The sequence below is a fragment of the Crotalus tigris genome, unplaced genomic scaffold, assembly GCF_016545835.1.
Source record: "Crotalus tigris isolate CLP2741 ecotype Arizona unplaced genomic scaffold, ASM1654583v1 scf7180000017940.1788314, whole genome shotgun sequence".
In the NCBI taxonomy this organism is placed as follows: Eukaryota; Metazoa; Chordata; class Lepidosauria; order Squamata; family Viperidae; genus Crotalus; species Crotalus tigris.
The window spans coordinates 171,389-188,731 of record NW_024096732.1 but is presented as its reverse complement, the minus strand read 5'-3'; the positions used below and the strand labels follow the sequence as shown (position 1 = coordinate 188,731).

General features: G+C 56.9%; 2 protein-coding genes across 8 annotated transcripts in view; one reads left to right on the top strand and one right to left on the bottom strand.

Moving 5' to 3' along the window:
- The window catches only part of NDOR1 (NADPH dependent diflavin oxidoreductase 1), a 52,552-nt gene that overhangs the window by 8,957 nt on the left and 26,252 nt on the right, over positions 1-17,343 (top strand). For 4 of the 7 annotated variants that reach the window (XR_005556884.1, XR_005556883.1, XR_005556882.1 and 1 more), the window contains exons 11-14: positions 403-517; positions 824-970; positions 1,541-1,662; positions 3,454-3,548. Coding sequence is in view for 4 of the 7 variants with exons in the window: in XM_039344870.1 (XP_039200804.1) it covers positions 403-517; positions 824-970; positions 1,541-1,662; positions 3,454-3,548 (479 nt within the window). In the remaining 3 variants the exon portion in view is untranslated. The other 3 variants (XM_039344869.1, XM_039344868.1, XM_039344872.1) reach the window with 2 other exon arrangements.
- On the bottom strand, positions 11,221-17,038 carry RNF208 (ring finger protein 208). Its single transcript, XM_039344948.1, has 2 exons — positions 16,471-17,038; positions 11,221-14,591 (listed from the first exon to the last, which is right to left on the bottom strand). Exon 2 carries the CDS (start codon positions 13,933-13,935, stop codon positions 13,135-13,137), a length of 801 nt encoding a protein of 266 aa, XP_039200882.1. The 5' UTR covers positions 13,936-14,591; positions 16,471-17,038; the 3' UTR covers positions 11,221-13,134.

The window sequence follows — 17,343 nt, the reverse complement described above, 5'->3', positions numbered from 1 at the left end:
TTTCTGTGAACCCTAACCTAGGGGAGAGGGAAGTCCTCTTGCTTCCCCTGTGCTCCTGCCTCCTTCCTGAAAGTGGCGCTAGTTGAGTGTAACTGACTCCCTCTCCTAAACGAGTCCCTTGAATCCACGGGGCTGAAAAGCATAAAGGGCTGCCCTGCTTCCTTCCCTTCTCCCACAGAACCAAAAAAACCAAAACTCTGATGCGGAGAGAGTTTTTCTGCCTGTGTCTGGCCAGTCCCCCGTGGGCTGTTTTTTAGAAAGAACGCTGTTCTTTTTCTGCTGCTCAGGGAGCAGGTACTTTCTCCCCCAGGATCCCTGCCCGAGTTCAGTTCTGCCAGGTGCCTCCATCCGGGTCCAGTGCTTATTCTCTCTCTCTGCCCCACCCCCACCTCCCACCCCCAGACTCATCCCAACCGGATTCAGATCCTCCTGGCTGTGGTGCATTACAAGACCTGTCTCAGTAAAGCTCGGCGGGGCCTGTGCTCCACATGGCTGGCCTCTCTCAATCCACAGAATGGTAAGCTACTCTGCTCTCGTGTCATCAAAACCCCTGCGGAAAGAAGGATTCCTTGCTTTGCAGAATGGGGTAGGTGGGTGGTTGGGGACTCTTCATCTGTCAAACATTTGAGTGCTGCCCAACTCCTAACAACTCTGGGTGACTCATAACTATCAAAACAAGGAAATCATAAAAAATCCATTTAAAAAAAGAAAGTTTTCTGCCCTCTCTCTTCAAAGACCCCCAACTGGTGCTCAGTAAGGCACTGTGCACACCTCAGGCCTGTGTTTCGTTTCCTTTCACTTGGGCTCCTCTCTCCTTTTTCAGAGGTCGTGCGAGTTCCTCTGTGGGTGAAGAAAGGGACCCTGAAATTCCCGGCAGAGCCAGGCGCTCCGGTGGTCATGATTGGGCCTGGCACTGGCGTGGCGGTCTTTAGAGCAGCAATACAGGAGCGAGTGGCCCAGGGCAGAACAGGTGAAGTCGCTGCGTGGGGCAAGGCAGACTTCTAAAAGTCTGGCTGGTTGATCTTTAAATCAGTCTCGCAAGTGTAACTCGAACAGCAGTTAAGTGTATTGTGTGAGCTCACCTGTAATTTTCAGCGGGTGGCACTTTGGGTGGTGTGGACTTTCTGAAATGCTCTTTTGAATGGGGGTGGCGTGTGGAAGAATTCAGTAATGTTTCTGTCTCTGCTTGTGTGCCAAGTCAGAGGCCTCACGAATGGCTGCTATGCTGAGCTGCTATGCTGCTGTGTTCAGCTGCTTTTATTCCAGCTGCGGCCATTAACTGCACAACATGCCCTCTGAAGGTTCAGCCCACACTTCGATCAGGCAGGAACTGGGATTGGCTGCGGTTCCCCGTCCGCAGTGTAACATTGATTGCAGTGCTCAGTCAGCCTCCCTTAGACGAGGATGATGTGGATGATGGCTCTGCCCAGGAGGGCCCTGGGATTAAAATAGCTTTTGTCGAACAAGCCAAGTTGCTCCTGGCCCCACTTCCTGCTCAGTTTGCCACTTCCCGATGTTGTCCCCGTTTGTCTTCCCTCAGGAAAGAACTGTCTGTTCTTCGGTTGCCGAAACAGAGCCAAAGACTTTTATTGCCAGGCGGAGTGGGAAGAACTGGTGAAGAGGGGGCTCCTGACGCTCTTTGTGGCCTTTTCCCGGGATCAGGTAAATCTCGCATGCGCAGCTTTGTGCGGGAGTTCGCATATACCACTGAACCCAGGGTGCAAGTGTGTGTTTCTCAGCCAGGATTGCCGAAATGGGCATTGAGGAGTCGGAAAGGGAGGGAGAGTGGGCAAAATGAATAGTTCTGCATGCCATCTGGAAACTCTGGATCTCAGTTCCCGTGCAGAACTTGATCTGCTCCAGATCATGGAGGGCTCTGGAACCGCCCTCCAGAAGCCCTGTTGGCACTGGGAGGAGAGAGGAGCTGTGTCAGCTGCTTTTCCTCTGCCCCACCTGCTTCTGTGGCTTGGTCAGCTCAGCTGCTCCTGTTGACTCACTTTGGAGAAGCCGGCTTGTGTGGCCTCACCGGTGGCAGGTTACTGCTGAAGGTGGACAGGCTCCACCTCTGCCTGGCCTATGGCTGGTGACCTCCAGGGGCAGAAAAACACAGAGCGTGGGCCTTTGGGTCACCACGTGTCCTCTCCCCTCTCGCTCTGTTCCTCTGAAGCAGAAAGGGCCTTACCGCTTAGCCTGACGTTTGAGTCATTGTTCTTCTGAGACTGAATAAATACGGGGCTCAATGTGCCGAGAGGATTGCCTGTTTCCAGTGTCAGGCAGGTCTGACTCCGGCTTTCTCTTGCATTAACGGTTGAAGTATCTGTGGGCAAAAGGTCTCCAGTTCCCTCCCTAGTGATGGTATTAGATTAAAAAAAAAAAAAATCCACATTACGGCAAGAGTCCTTCTCAAGGCTCCAGGAAGCGTTACTGCTCAGGAAAGGAAATAGCTTTGGGCTGGGTGTGTAATAGTCCAGCTTCAGCCTTTGCCTCTGGCTTCCCCTCTATCCCACTTCTGCAAGCAGGTGGGAGAACCCCATGGTGGGAATGGTTCCTCCCTTCAGCCTGCAGAAGAGTCTCCCGGCCATCTCCTTCCCCTTGACGCGTGCTTTTAAAGCCCAGAGGATTAGCCAAACCTGTGCTCTCCCGGGACTGGTATTTTGATGTGTGGCTCACGCCCGGGAAGGGGTGGCACAGGGTGTTTCTGCTGAACGTGCAGCTTGGCTCTGGCCGAACAGTCCGAAAGAGGTCTTCGGAAGAAGGCCGGGAAGAGAACAATTACAGGAGCAGCCCTGTGTCCACACCCAGCTTCCTGCGGTGGCTGCTTGAGAACATACAGTTGGTGTGACCTTTTTCTGAAGTAGTCTGAACAGGCCTTGTGACTCCACATGTTTGAAATCCTTCCTTCGTTGCCACCTTCCCAGGAACTCTGGTGCTGAGGCCGGACTCCTGGGGACGCTGCATAGGCACGACTGGCCCGCCGTTGTCTGAGGCGTTCCGGTTGTTGGATTTGGTGTCCCGTGTTGTTGAGGCCCTTTAGCAGCCCGTTCATTTTGCCCAGGGAAAAAAGAAACAAGAGCTCACGCCAGGTTATGCTTTGAGGAAAGCCAGACTTCTGTGATTGCACTAAAAAGGGGGAAGAATTGTTTTTTTCCCTGCTTTGCATGTATCTTTTTATTGTGCAACTCCTGAACCCCAGCCTATCTCCGTAGCAATGTCCATGACACCAGGGTGTGCCTTCATGGAATAATCATCCTGGAACCGCTTCCCATTGTTCCAGATGCCAGCCTTTGCGCTCCTGTGCGATTGCACCCGGAACCCAGTTCTGAGCCTGCCAGGTTCAAGGGCTTCTGCAGGGGACGATTACGAGCAGCGCCTGCTTTCCCCTTGCTCTCTGGGCCTCTGATTGGAGCCTACATTGCCTGAGGTTCCCTGACCTCTCGGGGGTTCTCCCTGCAGGAAGAGAAGATTTATGTCCAGCACCGGATCAGAGAGAACAAGGAGCTCCTGTGGGAACTGGTGAAGCACAAGGAGGCCCAGATCTACTTATCCGGGTGAGTGCCAGGAAGCGGCCTAAAGAGTTAAGCCGTCGTCCAGTCCTCCTCAGCACGGAGCAAACTCTGGCTCCCATTTAGTGTATCCAGCCCCTTCAAAGGCAGCAGGGCGTGGAAGAAATCCCGCCGTGGGTGGAGTCTGTGGTCAGGGATAGGCCTGGTGCTCTGCACTCTGCCCTTTCCCCCATTCCTCTTGGCAAGTACTGTTGGACCGAGTCCAAGCAAAGGGTTCTTGCTGCCCAAGGACAGGGAGCCAGTTCGTAGCATTGAGTGATGCTAGATTTTAGAGCAAACGCACATCACGGGAAGCCCCCATAACAAAATGGTTGGCTTTGAGGCACAGCTAAAAGCTGTTTTCATTTACCCAGTCCCGTGGTATGTTCCTCCTTTTACCCCACACATAAAGCTACCAATCTGTATTTTGGAATTGCAGCCTAATCCATCACACCCTCTGGAAATAGGTCTTGAGGGAGCCTTGGTGGTGGCGGAGGCAAGGGCTTATATGGGCAGTTTCCTGGAGCAGAAGGTCTGAGGGGGTCGGGCAGGAGTGCTGAATCTGTGGCCACGGATTCTGGGCAGAGAGTTGGCTGTTGTCTGAACCGGTCTTAACACTCTGTCCTCCTTCCCACGTGGGGCTCCGGCCTTCTTGGATCCTCGGTTCTGCGTCTACTTTGACTCCAGCGTGGTGGCGCTTCCCGAGTTTTTACGCCTGGGCTTCTTCCAACGTGTAGCCTGTTTACGTGCAGAGGGTGTATCTTTGTGTGTATCCTGGGGAATCCCGGGCGGAAGCGCTTGATTCATCTTCCTGCCCAGGCCAAGGTGGAGGCCACCTCGAGCCAGTTCTTGGGGTAAAACGAGTTTTTTCACATTTCTGGAGAGATAGGCCAGCCTTGAGGACGAACTGGGTGTTGCAGGATTAGCCCAGATCATGTTGCACTTCTAGAGCCGTTTCCTCAAAGTTATCTGAAGTTTAAAAGCAATAACTTTCAAACACTCAAAGCAAGTTCACTCTTGCAAAAAAAAAAAAAAAAAAGGCCCCCAAAAGCCTATGGGGAAAGAAAATCTTTGCCAGGATTTTCCAGAACATTTTCCTGAATTGTCAACTTCCCTTAACCCCCCCCCCCCCCATGTTTAAATATGTTCCTATGTGTTTTTTTTTTTTTAACAACTAAAACGGCTGCTGTTCCGACATTTGATACTTGGTATTATTTTATACAGAATTTGCATTAGATTTTTGTATAATTTCTCGGCTATATAATATTGATGTGGAAACAACAGGTGGGGATCGATGTATGCAGATTTGGGAGAAGGTTCTGGCAGGAAGGTCTGGCTCTGCCTTGACCAAGCAGCTGAACCGTGGCTGGAGGCCCATTAGAGTCTGACCCACCCTGGCGCACGGTTGGGTCAGCCACCTGGGCTGCACTGGGGCCAGGCAGGACTGAACCTTTGCACATCGCTGCCGCCCTTCGGGAGCTCCCGCATGCTCACCAGGCCCCGGTTATTGGCAATTGCTTTGCTGTCACCGCTTTCTCCTCCTGTTATGGCAACCCCTCTCTTCCAGAAACGCCAAGCAGATGCCAGAGGCAGTGGCAGAAGCCCTGAAGTTTGTTTTCCAGTCGGAAGGAGGCCTCTCTGCTCCAGAAGCGGAGGAGTATCTTACCCTCTTGGCACAAACCCATCGCTTCCAAGCCGAAACCTGGTCTTGAGCTGCCGTGGAATATGGGATGGATGGGGAAGCTCCTCACCAAAGATTGAATAGCTGCAGCCAGGATGGCGATTTTGAACCAATAAATCAAGCTAGGCCATCTGAGCCTATCCCACGGGTCAGCTCCTGCCTTTGAGTGCAGGGAGGGTTGGCGGAAGTGCTCCAGATCCCTTTTGCCTTAATAATAATAATAATAATAATAATAATAACAACAACAACAACAACAACAACTGCTATCGTCGCAGGATGGAAGCAGTTCCTAGTAAGGCCAGTCAATTGCAAAAGGCGGCCTTACTAGGAACTGCTTCCATCCTGCGACGATACCTGTAATACCATCAAACATCCACATCTGCCTATCCCAGGTCCTGGGTAAGGACTCGATAGGTAGACAAAATGCCAAATCTAGTCTGAACATCTGGCTGACTGTGCGGTGATCCATAATAATAATAACAACAACAACAACAAAACAGCAAACAATAATAATAACAAATATAACAATAAAAACAATAATAATAATAATATAATAAGAATATAAAAAGTTGGAAGGGACCTTGGAGGTCATCTGGTCCAACCCCCTGCTCAGGCAGGAAACCCTACACCATTTCGGACAAACAGCTGTCCAGTCTCTTCTTAAAAACTTCCAGGGTTGGAGCATTCACCGCTCCTGGAGGCAGGCAGTTCCACTGGTGAATTGTTCTCCCTGTCAGGAAGTTTCTCCTTAGTTCCCCTTGCTCCAAAAGGGAAGGGTAGCTGAGCCGGGGCCGTGGGTTGGGCCCTGTAGCAAGATGCCCAGCCATAGTTGGGACTCAGATTGAGCGAAGCCCCCCTCGCTCTGCATGCATCCGGCCGTGCCTGGCAATGACCAGAGGACAGTGGTTTCGGCCTTGCGTGAGAAAACACGAGAGGAGCCCCACCAAACCCGCCTAAATTATATCAGAATTCCCCTTTCGTGGCTTGCAAGAGTCTTGCCTCATCCAGTCACCTTCGCCCTTACGGAAAATGTTCGCTGAACAGAGAATTTGTTCTTTTTCCCACAGTAAGAAGCAGAACTTTTTCACGGTGTGCAAAAGGGGGAATATAATGTTTTCTACTCATATTGGGGGGGTCAAGAGGTCACGGGAAAGGTGGCGCAAAGTACGTCCTTTGACTCGAGTAGGTGCCCCAAACAGCCCAGGAGGAAGAGGAGGGGTGGCCAGGCTGGAGCCTTCCCGGCCAATCTGGCTCTGCCCTCTTGTGCCAGACTTACCTTCATTCCCTTGTTATTTTCAGGGGATTTCTTGTGTTTCTCTCACCCTTCCTTGAAGGAACAGGTGGGGTCCCCCAAAGCGAATCAGGCTGAGGCATCTGCACAGGGTCTTCTGCTCCTGCAGCATGAAACAGTTGGCGTCACGGGCAGGCAGCCAAAGCCAGAGGCACAGCCCCAAGTAAGGAGGCGCTGGCAGAGCAGCACAGACGGCCGGAGGGGGGGGTGGCCGTTAAGGTCAAAGCCAGACAGGACCCAAGCCTCTAGGCCTGACCAGCCCGGCCTCAGGGCTTCTCCAGGTGCCCAGCTCTGAGCGCCCCCTCGCGACCTTGCTCCCAGCTCTGCTGCTGCTGCTGCTGTCCCACAGATGAGCAAAGAAGCAGAGGCCGGGCCTCACTGCCAAGTCTTTGCTCCTTCCTGCCTGGAAGTGGCATACGGGTGTCAGTGTGGTTTGGAGTTGTGCAACGTGGACTGTTAAAAAAACAAGGGTAGAGTTTATCTCCAGAAGCATCAACCTCCCGGTCTCTGGGTCGGATCTGGCATTCATGGAGACTCTGTGCGGGAGCGTCCATGCATCCCAGCAGAAGAGGGGACAGGAACCGAGGCCAATGGGGAGACAGACTCAGCCTTTCTGCCTTAATTATACTCCCAGCAGTGATTCCCGTGAGTAGCGGGGAAGCCCCCTCGCTGCAAACAGGCAACGCTTAGAATGGCTGCTGCTCAGAGCAACATCCCGCCTCCTGCAGAAAAAGATGGCCCAGCCCGAAGAAGGGGAGCAGCCCAGCTCCTCCAACAGAAACACAGCAGCCTCGTGCTGTGGCGTCATATCCGCACGGAGGAACAGAAGCCGCGCCTGCCAGCATCTGTGGAGCCACCTGGATGGTCCTACCTGCTCAGCCGGCTCCGGCCCCGCCCCCTGGCCTGCAGCCGACTGGGAGCTGCTCCGCCCTCAGTTCAGCGTCTCGGTTGTCGCAAGTTGAGAGAGGATCGCAGCTGTCGCCAGCCTTCCTGTTGGCAACCATTTGGGTCGGGCTGCTCAGCTGGAAAGCATAGGGCTGTGGAGCCCGTCCTCCGGAGGCAAGCGAGGCAGCAGCTCTTCCTGGGCAGGAGTTTCAAGCTAGGCGAGATGGAAGCGTGCCAGGACCCACGGGCAGCTTTGGCCCCAAGAAGCGGAAGACAGCTGTTGCTGATCCTCCTCCGGACTGCCTTGCCTTGAAGCTGGGAGCAGGACGGACATGGGGACAATCCCCTCGGATTCGGCCCTTGGGACACAGCCGACCGTTGTGGTTCACCCCGAGAAGGAGGTGTCTGTGTTCAGGGCTGCACCTTCCTTGGGCAACTTTCGGCAAGGCTTGCTGGAGGAAGAGCTTATAGAGGAGGAGGAGGAGGATGGCAGTGAGGGCAAAGGGCCCAGGAGTGGGCTAGCTGCAAACGACCTCTCTGGATCCAGAGATGAGGAGGAGGACGAGCCAAGTGTCTCTTCCCTCGTTTGGCACCCTAAAGGAGGTCTGGGTGAGCTAGGAGTGGATTCTGAAGGGTCTCTTGCGCCCAGGAGGCTTTCTCCTGTGACCGAAGAGGCCTGTGGCACAGCTGGGCTTGCAGCACGTGGGCCGGAGGAGGAGGAGGAGGAGGAGAAGAGCTGCCCGTTGAGAAATGCGCCCCAACTACCTTTGCGGGAAGAGGTGGAGGAGATGGAAGGGGTTTGCCTGCTGGGGAGCAAAGCTCTGGGCCCAGGCAGAAGTGCCCAGGGGGCCCTGGCGCAATCCTGCTGCATCCAGGCCGAGGGGGACGAGCAGGAGTGCCCCATTTGCACGGAGCTCTATGACCAAGATCACCGCAAGCCGGCCTTGCTCAATTGCAGCCACGTGCTCTGTGGCCAGTGCCTGCAGGCCATCCTGCAGGCGGGCAGTGCGGCTGACATTGGCCGCGTGCGATGCCCCATCTGCCGCCAGAAGACGCCCATGATGGAGTGGGAGATCTGCAAGCTGCAAGAGGAGCTGCTCCTGCTGAGCACTGCCCAAGTCCCGGCTTCTGCGCCTCCGGCCTTCAGTCCGCTGCCGCCGCGGCAGCCGGGGTTCTGGGGGGGGCTGGAGCACCACTTCCACGTGCGCTTCCACACCAGCCGCGTGATGGGCTTCTTCCCCTGCCTCCGCTACCCAGCCTGCCTGGTGGGCGGCCTGGCAGAGCTGGAGCGCCGCTACCCCTGGTGCTACCGGATGGCTCTCTTGGCTCTGGCCGCAGCGGAGATGCTGAGCCTCTTGCTGGTCTTCCTGCCCATCCTTTTGCTGCTGCTGCTCTTCCTCATCCTGGACAAGTAGGGCTCCTGCTGGCCTGACCCGGCTCCTGAGGGCTGGGAGCGAGGGTGGGGATGTCCGGCACTGCCTGCAAGCAAGGAGGGGCCCGAACTCCGTGCTGGTCTCTGCATGGCCTCCCTGAGAACTGAGCATGCCGTGGCACGCTGCCCGCTCCTTGGAGCGAGCAACAGTCACTTCTTGGGAAAGGAAGTTTTGGGAAGCAAGAGGACGGGGGCTTTTGCAGGGGGTGCAGCTGAATTGGAGATGGCCCTTCAGCACCTGCTCTTCTTATCTATGCCGGTGCCTTGAGGCTGGGCAGGGGCTCTCCAGGCTCCGGGGGTGCAGCAGAGGGAGGGGCTGTCCCTGGCACCCAGCCAGGTGCTCCCAGGGGACCCACTGTTCCTCCCTTGAGGAAGCCGGCCTTGTTTGGCCCATTCCAGCAAATTGGAGAGCCCTCTTGCCCAGGCTCTCCCCCGAGAAGCCTCGTCTCCTTGCTCCCTCTGGGGGCTTCTCTTTGTCCTTGTCCCAGGCCCAGGCAGCAAAGACAGGAGACTGGCCGGCAGCTTCTGGCCTGGGTGTCGCAGGTAACTAACATCGTCCTCATCGTCCAGATGGAACAGGGGCGAGGGAAGAGAGGGAGCTGCCAGGCAATCTGGCCGAGCAAGCGCACGGGTTTATGGCTTGGTGTGACTCAGCAGGTGCCAGGTGCCCTCTGCTTGCTCGGTGGAGGAGCCGCTGAGGAGGCCGGTTGGAGGACAGAGGGAGCGGCTGGCACGGCCTGCCCCAGGTGGAGGGGAGAGAGCCCGCTGGTCAGCAGCTGCCCAGAGGCCGGTGGCTTTGTGCTGGTCTAGCAGCATCTGTGGACTGTCTCTGGCAAGGAGGCTCTGCAGCAGCTGCTTCTCTGATCTGCCCACCTGGAAGACTCCCCTGGCCTCCCTCCTGGAATGCAGCACGCCAACTCTCGGGTGCAGACCCGCATAAAGGCTTTCTGAGAACGGCTGCCTCTGTTTCAGTCCTTTCAATGCTCCTTTCTCGCCAGAGGGGCGACTCTCGTTCGCCTCGGGGTTTCCATACCGTCCTGGAATTGATTCTGGTTAATGAGAAAATGAGGGTCCCTTCAGGGTGGCCACCATGGGGGGCTCACAAGCCCCTTCCCCAGAGACGGCAGGGAGAGCTGGTTCCTTGCAGGGGGGGCAGGAAAGGGAAGGGGCCTGGCTGGGGAGTGGTGCTCCTCTGGCCTGTTGCTCAGCAGCACGTGAGCTTTGTAGTCCCTCAGGAAGGGTGGGTGGGAGGAAGGAGGGGCTGCCTGCCCTGAAGTGCGGGGGGGGGGCAGGATTACGCCTTGTGGCTCTTTGACACTGACCCCAGAGCCTCTTCTCACCTAGTGTCGTGTAGCAATGAATACTGTGATGTGTTGTGTGCAGAAGTATTATGGCATGGTTACTTACAACGCAAATAGAAGACGCCACCAGGTGACCCTTGCCTCGGGGTTGCCATACCGTCCTGGAATTGATTCTGGTTAATGAGAAAATGAGGGTCCCTTCAGGGTGGCCACCATGGGGGGCTCACAAGCCCCTTCCCCAGGGACGTTTTGTGTGCGTGTGTCTGTGAACCCCTTTCCGGAGGCCGTTCCGCCCTGCCCTAACCCCAAGTGCCACGCCTCTTCTAGACTGGCTCCCCTTTTGAAGCATTTCTCACTTTGTTGCAAAGCTTCAGCAAAAGAACCACTTCCTTTTTCCACCTTGTGGCAAGAACTATGTGGAGGAACAGATTAGAGAAACAGTGGAGGAGGCAAAGCAAACACCCCTCCCCCCCCTAAGGTTTGCATTGAAGCTGCTGGTTTAAGGTCAGGGCTTAGCTGGGTACCTTGAAGGAGGCAGGAAGCTGATGCAGAAGAGGAGGAGCTGGCAAAGCCCCAGCCTGCCTCGGCCGTTTTGCCAGAGGAGGGGAGCTGCTTCCCCAGAAAAGGGGCCCAGAGTGTCAGAAACCATGTTGCTGCTCTCCCTCCTCTTCCCCTTGCCAGCCAGTTGCATCTCTACAAACTGGTCCAGAGAAGCTAGATTGCCCACCCACCCCCACCTCCCTGGTCCTTCTTGCCCAGGTGTGACCCCTTGGACACCCCCTGGACAAGCTCAGCTTTCACAGCTTTTCCTTCAGCTGGTTCAATATTTTAAAACAGTTCCGGATGAGGGGATGAAACTTAGTCTCACCGGCAGGCCTTCCTATTGCGCGCTTGTTGATTGAGGTAAGGAAGGTGTCCTAATATAGTCAGGCTGAGCCATCTGCGAGACTTCTGGCTGCAGACAGAGCCGTCAGCTGAGGAAGTCCCACTTCTGTGGCCCAGAGCCCAGTTGCTCCAGCACCCAGTCCACTGTGAGGACTCTGCAGGTTGACCTCTCCCCCCCGCCAACACACCCATACACTTACCTCTTCTCTCTCTATATGCACACACATGAATGGAAAGGACGTGTCTGTTTTGGTTCAGGAGCATTCTTTATTTAGATTTGGCTGAGGGTTAACAAGACCACCGTGTATAAAACAGGATCTTCTTTGTCAGCCATCTTGTTTTCTGGGTTGATGCTTTCCCTCTCGTGTTGATCTGGGCTTTGGCCAAAGTTCGACAATTTACCTGAGGGACAAGCGGCTGTGAGCCTTTGGCCAAGCCAATGCCAGACCTTTGCTGAGCCAAGATGTTCCTGGGGGGTTGGATGGGAAATGCCCAGGCTGCCACTGGGGAACGTTGCCCTCCTCCGCTCATCCCAGGGGACGTGGCTCCCCCTTTCCTGCACCCTTCTGCAGAAGCAAAGCCGAAACAAGCCTGGCTAAGGTGGTTCTGCCCTTTGGCCGATGTTTGCAAGAGTCAGGATTTGTTGGGCTCCAACCAGGCCTTGCTCCCAGCTGTAGTCCCAGCCTCCTAGTGCTGTGGGTTCTCCAGATGTTGAGCCTGGCGTGACCCAGGGATGCCGCTTAGAGCTCCACTGCCAGTCATGCCAGCTTCCTGGTTTACTTCTAGAAAGACCCACAGGGCAACTGAAGATTTAAATCTCCGCTCTCCCGGACCCACAGGCACGTGGGGCTGAACCTCAAGGGAGGGGTCACTAAGGAATGCCCTTTTCTCTGAGTCTGGCCTTGAGTGTCGGTTGGACTCGGATCAAGTTATGGCTTTTTCTTTTTCTAACTTGGCACAGAATGTTTTGCAAGACTGATACTTCCTCCAAGACCAGCCTCCGCCAGAGGAAGTGGCTATTCTCTTCCCTCCAGCCTGATACTAACATGGCGTTCCAGCGATCAAACTGCACAGGCCGCCCTCTATCTGCCCCTTCGGCTGGGAAGGTCTTTTTCACGGGCTGAGGGGTCTCTAGACACAGTTATCAGGACCTGGCTACAGTTGGGGAGTGGCCCACACTCCTGGAATTGCCCCCGATGGAGGAAAAGGTCAGGTTCCCCTGCCTTTTCCTCAGAGGAGATTCAGTGTCAGAGGGGGGAGGGGGCTGCTTCCCTTTCCATTGGCAGAGACGCACCTTTCCCTTCGCCCCAGGAGACGCAACCCAAGGATCGCTGCACTCTCAGTCCATTTTATTAAGCAGCAAGGCCCAAACAAGATGCATTTCGGAAACAGGGCTGAGGAATGCATCCTCCAAAATGAGGATTAAAAATGTACATTCGTTTTCCGCTTCCCTTAAGAATTTGCATCAAGAAAACAGGGTGATTCTTCAGGAATTCCTGTTTGCAACTGCACTTCAGTTGGCAGCACAGAGTGAATTTACAATGCTTGGCCACAGAATCAGAAACTTTGGCAAATAATTTAAAATCGGCATCTGCCTTGTTTTCCAGCACAGGCCCCGCCTGGCATCGTTTCTGTAGTGTTCCAGGGTCCTGCCTTGGCTCGTCTTCTCCCAACAACCGCCCCGTTCTGGACAAATGGAACCCGCTGGGACTAAGCGTGAGCTGAAAGGAAAGAGATCAAATCCGACCCTTGAAGATCCAATCCAAGCGTGGCTTAGGGTCTCGCGGGATGCACAGAGGAAGGGGAGGTGAATGGACGGGACGGCAGTGGGCGGTCGGATCTCCATAGCCCTTCCTGGTTGCTCTTCCAACAGCCATACCTGGGAGGAAGCCGTCCCGACCAGGGGTGACCCCCAAGATTACTTCATCCCCAAAGCAGCAGCCATCCCAACTCAAGGTGTGTCTGCAGCCAGGTAGTTGCTGATCCCGGAAGGCCAGTCTGGTCGGCCTTGGCATCTCCCAGGACCTGTGGAAGCCATCCTGTTCTCCCTCATGCAGTCCCACTGCCGAGGCCAGCGAGAGACTGTGGGCAGAGTAGGGCAGGGGCGGAAACACAGCTTACATGATGGTGCACGAAGAGAGCGGGTTCCGGACGTGGCAGGTGCAGGCAGCCCCACAGTATTGGCGGAAGGTCTGATAGCAGCTGCGGTCGGTCTCGCTGCTCCACTGGGCCTGGTTGGCCGAGAGTGCTTCGGCTGGCAGCCTATTGAGGATGCTGGTGTTGACCGCCAGGGCAGCCAACCCGTAGTCAGTGAAGAGCACCGTCTCCCTCTTGCACGTGGGGCAGGAGATGAACTTGTACTTTGGGCAGGACTCGTAAAGGATCTGCAGGCATTCCTCGCACACTGAATGCAGGCAGGAGAGGATGCGCGGGCGTTTGTTGGTGAAGTTGTACGTGTGGCCGCAGGTGGGACATTCCAGGGGCTCAGACGGAGTGGAGGGGTGTAGCACGTACTGGTTGACGATCACCTCGTCCGAGGCCGAGGCTTGGCGGTGGTAGCAGAGGTCGGAGCTGCCCTTGCGCTGCCCTGGATACAGCCGCTCCCGCCGGGGCAGGGGCGGAGTCCGCGACAGCCCCAGAGACCCTGGGTTGTGGTCTAAGGTTGGGATGTCACCGCAGGCCTGGTTAACGATGATCTCGGACTCTGAGGGCCAGGCCCGCTTGGCAACCAGGGGAGGGTCCCGGCGGGGGGCCGGCACATAGCGTGACTGGGAGCTCTGCAGCTCAGAGAACTTTTCAGGATGGATGATCTTCATGGCCTCCATTTTGATGATGACCTGCTGCCCTTTCAGACATGACATGAGGAGGCTCTTCACCTTCCTGTCCGCGGCTCTGGGTCCTCCAAAGGTCTCCTGCATGAGGCTAGATGGGGCTTGTGGCAAGCCAGGCTTTGAAGCGGGCGCGGACCATGAAGGGGCAGCGCTGGAGGGGGACAGCAGGGCAGAGATGCATCCCGCAGCAGGACTGCCAAAATGGCTCCGACCGTCGTGCCGGCTGCGGCCTGGGCCGTCCACGCTCTCTGGGCAAGACAGGTTGCAAGGCGAGGGGCGATGTCCACACCAGACTTTTTATGCCCGCGGATCCCGCTCTCTTGGCAGCAGGCCGTTGGGCCTAGTTCCCAGGAAGGGTGCTTGGCTGGCAGAATGAGACTCAGCTGGCTGACCGGCTGGCTGGGTGAGCAGCAAGGAAAGGAGGCGGGGGAGAGCGCTGGCTGGTGGTTTCTTCTGCCCTGCCAGTGTAGCTGAGCCCACTCGGCTGCAGAGGAGTGGATGGAATGTGATTGGAGTCTCCGGGGGAGGCCTGCGCGCCTTGGTTCCTGCTTAAGTGTGGGGAGATCCTAACTGCTCAAGAATGTGTTTTGCAAATTCCTGAGCTCTGACGTGCAGCTTTCTCGGTGCTCTTTCCTGCAGATCAGGTCCCAGGAAAAGGCCCCCAGGTGAGGCAGGTCCTGCTCAGCTTTGCTCTGGGAGAGCTGCCCCTTCTTCACTTGGAACTGGCTTGGCCCTTCAGAGCCCTGGAAAACAAAGTAGAGCAGCGCAAGTCATTGGACAGCAGTGTTTGTGGGTGCCTTTGCTTTCCCCACCCCAAGCAGCAGATTGGGGCAATAAAAACACTTGTCAGTTCTAAAAGGCGTTCAGAAACTGGGGTCTCTCCTTAAAATACCAACAATCCCGCCTGCATCTTCTGTGCTCTGCTGCTCAACTCCCCACTGGGGACTGTCATTTTTTCTCCCTTATCCCCCGCCTCTTTCTTTTTTGTGGTCTTTATTGTCTGTGGGCTAGGAGTATGCTTATTCTCCTCTGCCTGCTGTTCTGAGGCAACAAAACGCCCCCTGGGGCTATGGGCCCTCTTCGCTCAGCACTCGTTGTCCCTGACCTTCCTACCCAGAGATAGCAGGGACAAAATTGGGCACCTTCTCTGTGCCAAGCATCTTATCTGGGCTTCAACTACCACCCCTTCCTGGAGAGAGGTCTGAGGGGCCTGGAGCTCTGGACTAGGTCTGGTGCTCTGCAAGCCGTTTTTGAAACTTGGCTGGGGGGGGGGCAATACATGGGGCCCGGGCACATGTGTGGAAGGATAGCCTGCAAAAGACCCGCCAGGCCCCAACGTGGTCCAGACATGGATGGGACACAAGGCTGCCTTGGGGGCCCCGTGGAAATGTTTCCAAATGAGCACTGGACTCTTGAGTGCAGGTCTCTCTGCCCCCCTCCCCATTTAGACTGGGGGAAGGATCAGGCAAGGGCTGTGCCAATCTCCGTCTACAGCTGCCAGGACAGTCTGCTCAAGCAGCGCCAGCCCAGTTTCCACACTGCCCTAATAAGAGTCGGTCCTTCTGCATTTGAGAGGCTGGGCCCCTGCTCCGCGCCATGGCTCCCTCGCTCTCAAGCCACAACTTGGCCACATATGCCGATGGCAACTGCAGCTGCTTCCTCTTCAGAGGAATCTGGGAACTCCGAGAGGCCAAAGTTCACCTGAAGATTGTCTCTCCTGGGGGGTTTGTGCAAAGAGCAGAAGCGGGGGATTGTTGCTGAAGACAGTAGCCTGCACTGAAAGGCTGGGGGGGTCTGAATCCCTCTTCAATTGTCACATGACTGTCCAAGTGCAAATCTAAATGACAGAGCTGGTTAAGAAAGCTGGTTAAGGGTTACCCACCGCAAGCCAGGAGGCATTGATGTGGACTAATGTTTCGGGATGGAAGCTTGTGAGAGAGAAAAGCTTCATATTGCAATGCAGTTGCGCCAGTTTTGAACTTTAGGAGCCATGATGGGGAGGCGAAGGAGCCTCGGGAGGAATCGGTGCCATGAGGCGAGGGCACCAACCTAGCGTTTGTCCCAAGCCTGGCCAGGAAGCCTGTTTTGCAAAGGAAGGAACGACGGAGTTCTCCTCTGCCCGCCACTCAGATAAGCGGTGCTGGCAGAGCAGGGGGAGAAGAGGACTGGCTGGCTGACGGATCCTTTCAGCTGCTGCCACCGCCTGGGTGGCTTCCGGGGCCTTACAGGCCCTGCATCGCTCCGGAGCAGAAATCGAGGCCAGACTGTCAGGCTCCTGTCACGGGGGCAGCCCAAGAGAGACGCTCCTGCTGGGTGGCAGAGACGTTCTCGGTGAGGGTGACAAAGGAACAACACTAATGGAGGGGGAAGAGGAGGAGGAGGAGGAGGAGTGGCATCTTTTGAGGGAAAGCGCCTGGTGAATTCAGGCCAAGCTGCTTGCGTCCACCACCCTCCTTGCAGGCTCCGGCTCCAGCAAGCCCATCAAGGCTGCTGCCTTTGTAGCGCAGGCTGCTGCCGGGGCCTCTCTACTCCAGGACCCGTGTCGTTTGGCCCGAGGCAGGTGCTCAAACCGTCGCTCAGGGCATCCCTGCCCGCTCCCCCATCGCGCCCCCAGATCCTCACCTCCGCCGGTTCCCTGTCGGCTGTCCGGGAGCCCCGGACATCCTCCGCGGCTGGCTCCCCCCGCAGGCTGGCGCCGCTCCAGCGGTTCGGCCGAGGAGCAGGTGCGCGGGGAGCGGGCGCCGCGTCCTCCGGCTCAGCCGATGCGCCTCGGGGCCGGGACGGCGGGGGGAAAGCGCCCGGCCGGCGGGTCCTCTCTCCGGTCTCCTAGCGGCCCCGAGGCGGAGCGGGATGCCAAGCTGCGCCCGGCTGCGACTGGTACCCAAGCGAGGCCGCGGCGGCGGCGGCGGCTTCGCCTCCCCTTCTGCGGCGAGCACAAGCCCGGAGACGCGCGGGCTGGCGGGGAAGCCTCGGCCCGAAGGCGACGGGGCCGTTTGCTTCTGGTCGATCGCCTCCCTGCGCTCCCGCGGCCGAGCCCCCGCGGCGCCGCCTCGCTCCGTCCCCCTCTCTTTCCGCAGTGAGAGCACTGCAGTGATGCAGGCGGCCCGGCTCGGCTCGGCTCGGCTCGGCTCACGTTTCCCTCAATCAGCGGCCGCCGCCGCCCCGATCTCGCGGGCTGCGCTGCCTTAGCGCCCGCCCGCCCGCCCGCCTCTGCCAGCCGCGCTGCGGAGAAGCTTCTGCCGGGAGGTCGCGCAGGAAGATAAGAGACTCGCTGGCTTCTGCTCCGCCTTTCTCGCCCGCCCGCCCGGCCGTTGCGAAGTTACCCTTCGAGGCGGCGGCGGCGGCGGCGGCGGCGGCGGTTGCAGCAGCAGCAGCTTCCTTCCGGCTCCCGGGTGGGCCTTCCCTCGCACCCCAGACCGAGAACCCTGCGGGGTTGGTCGCTCTGGAGCCGAAAGGGCAAAGCGGAGGCCAAGTGACCTCCAGCCGGGAGCAGTT

Excerpts from the sequence above, each read along its gene's own strand:
- RNF208 (XM_039344948.1), bottom strand. The coding sequence starts at position 13,935 with ATGCAGGAGACCTTTGGAGGACCCAGAGCCGCGGACAGGAAGGTGAAG.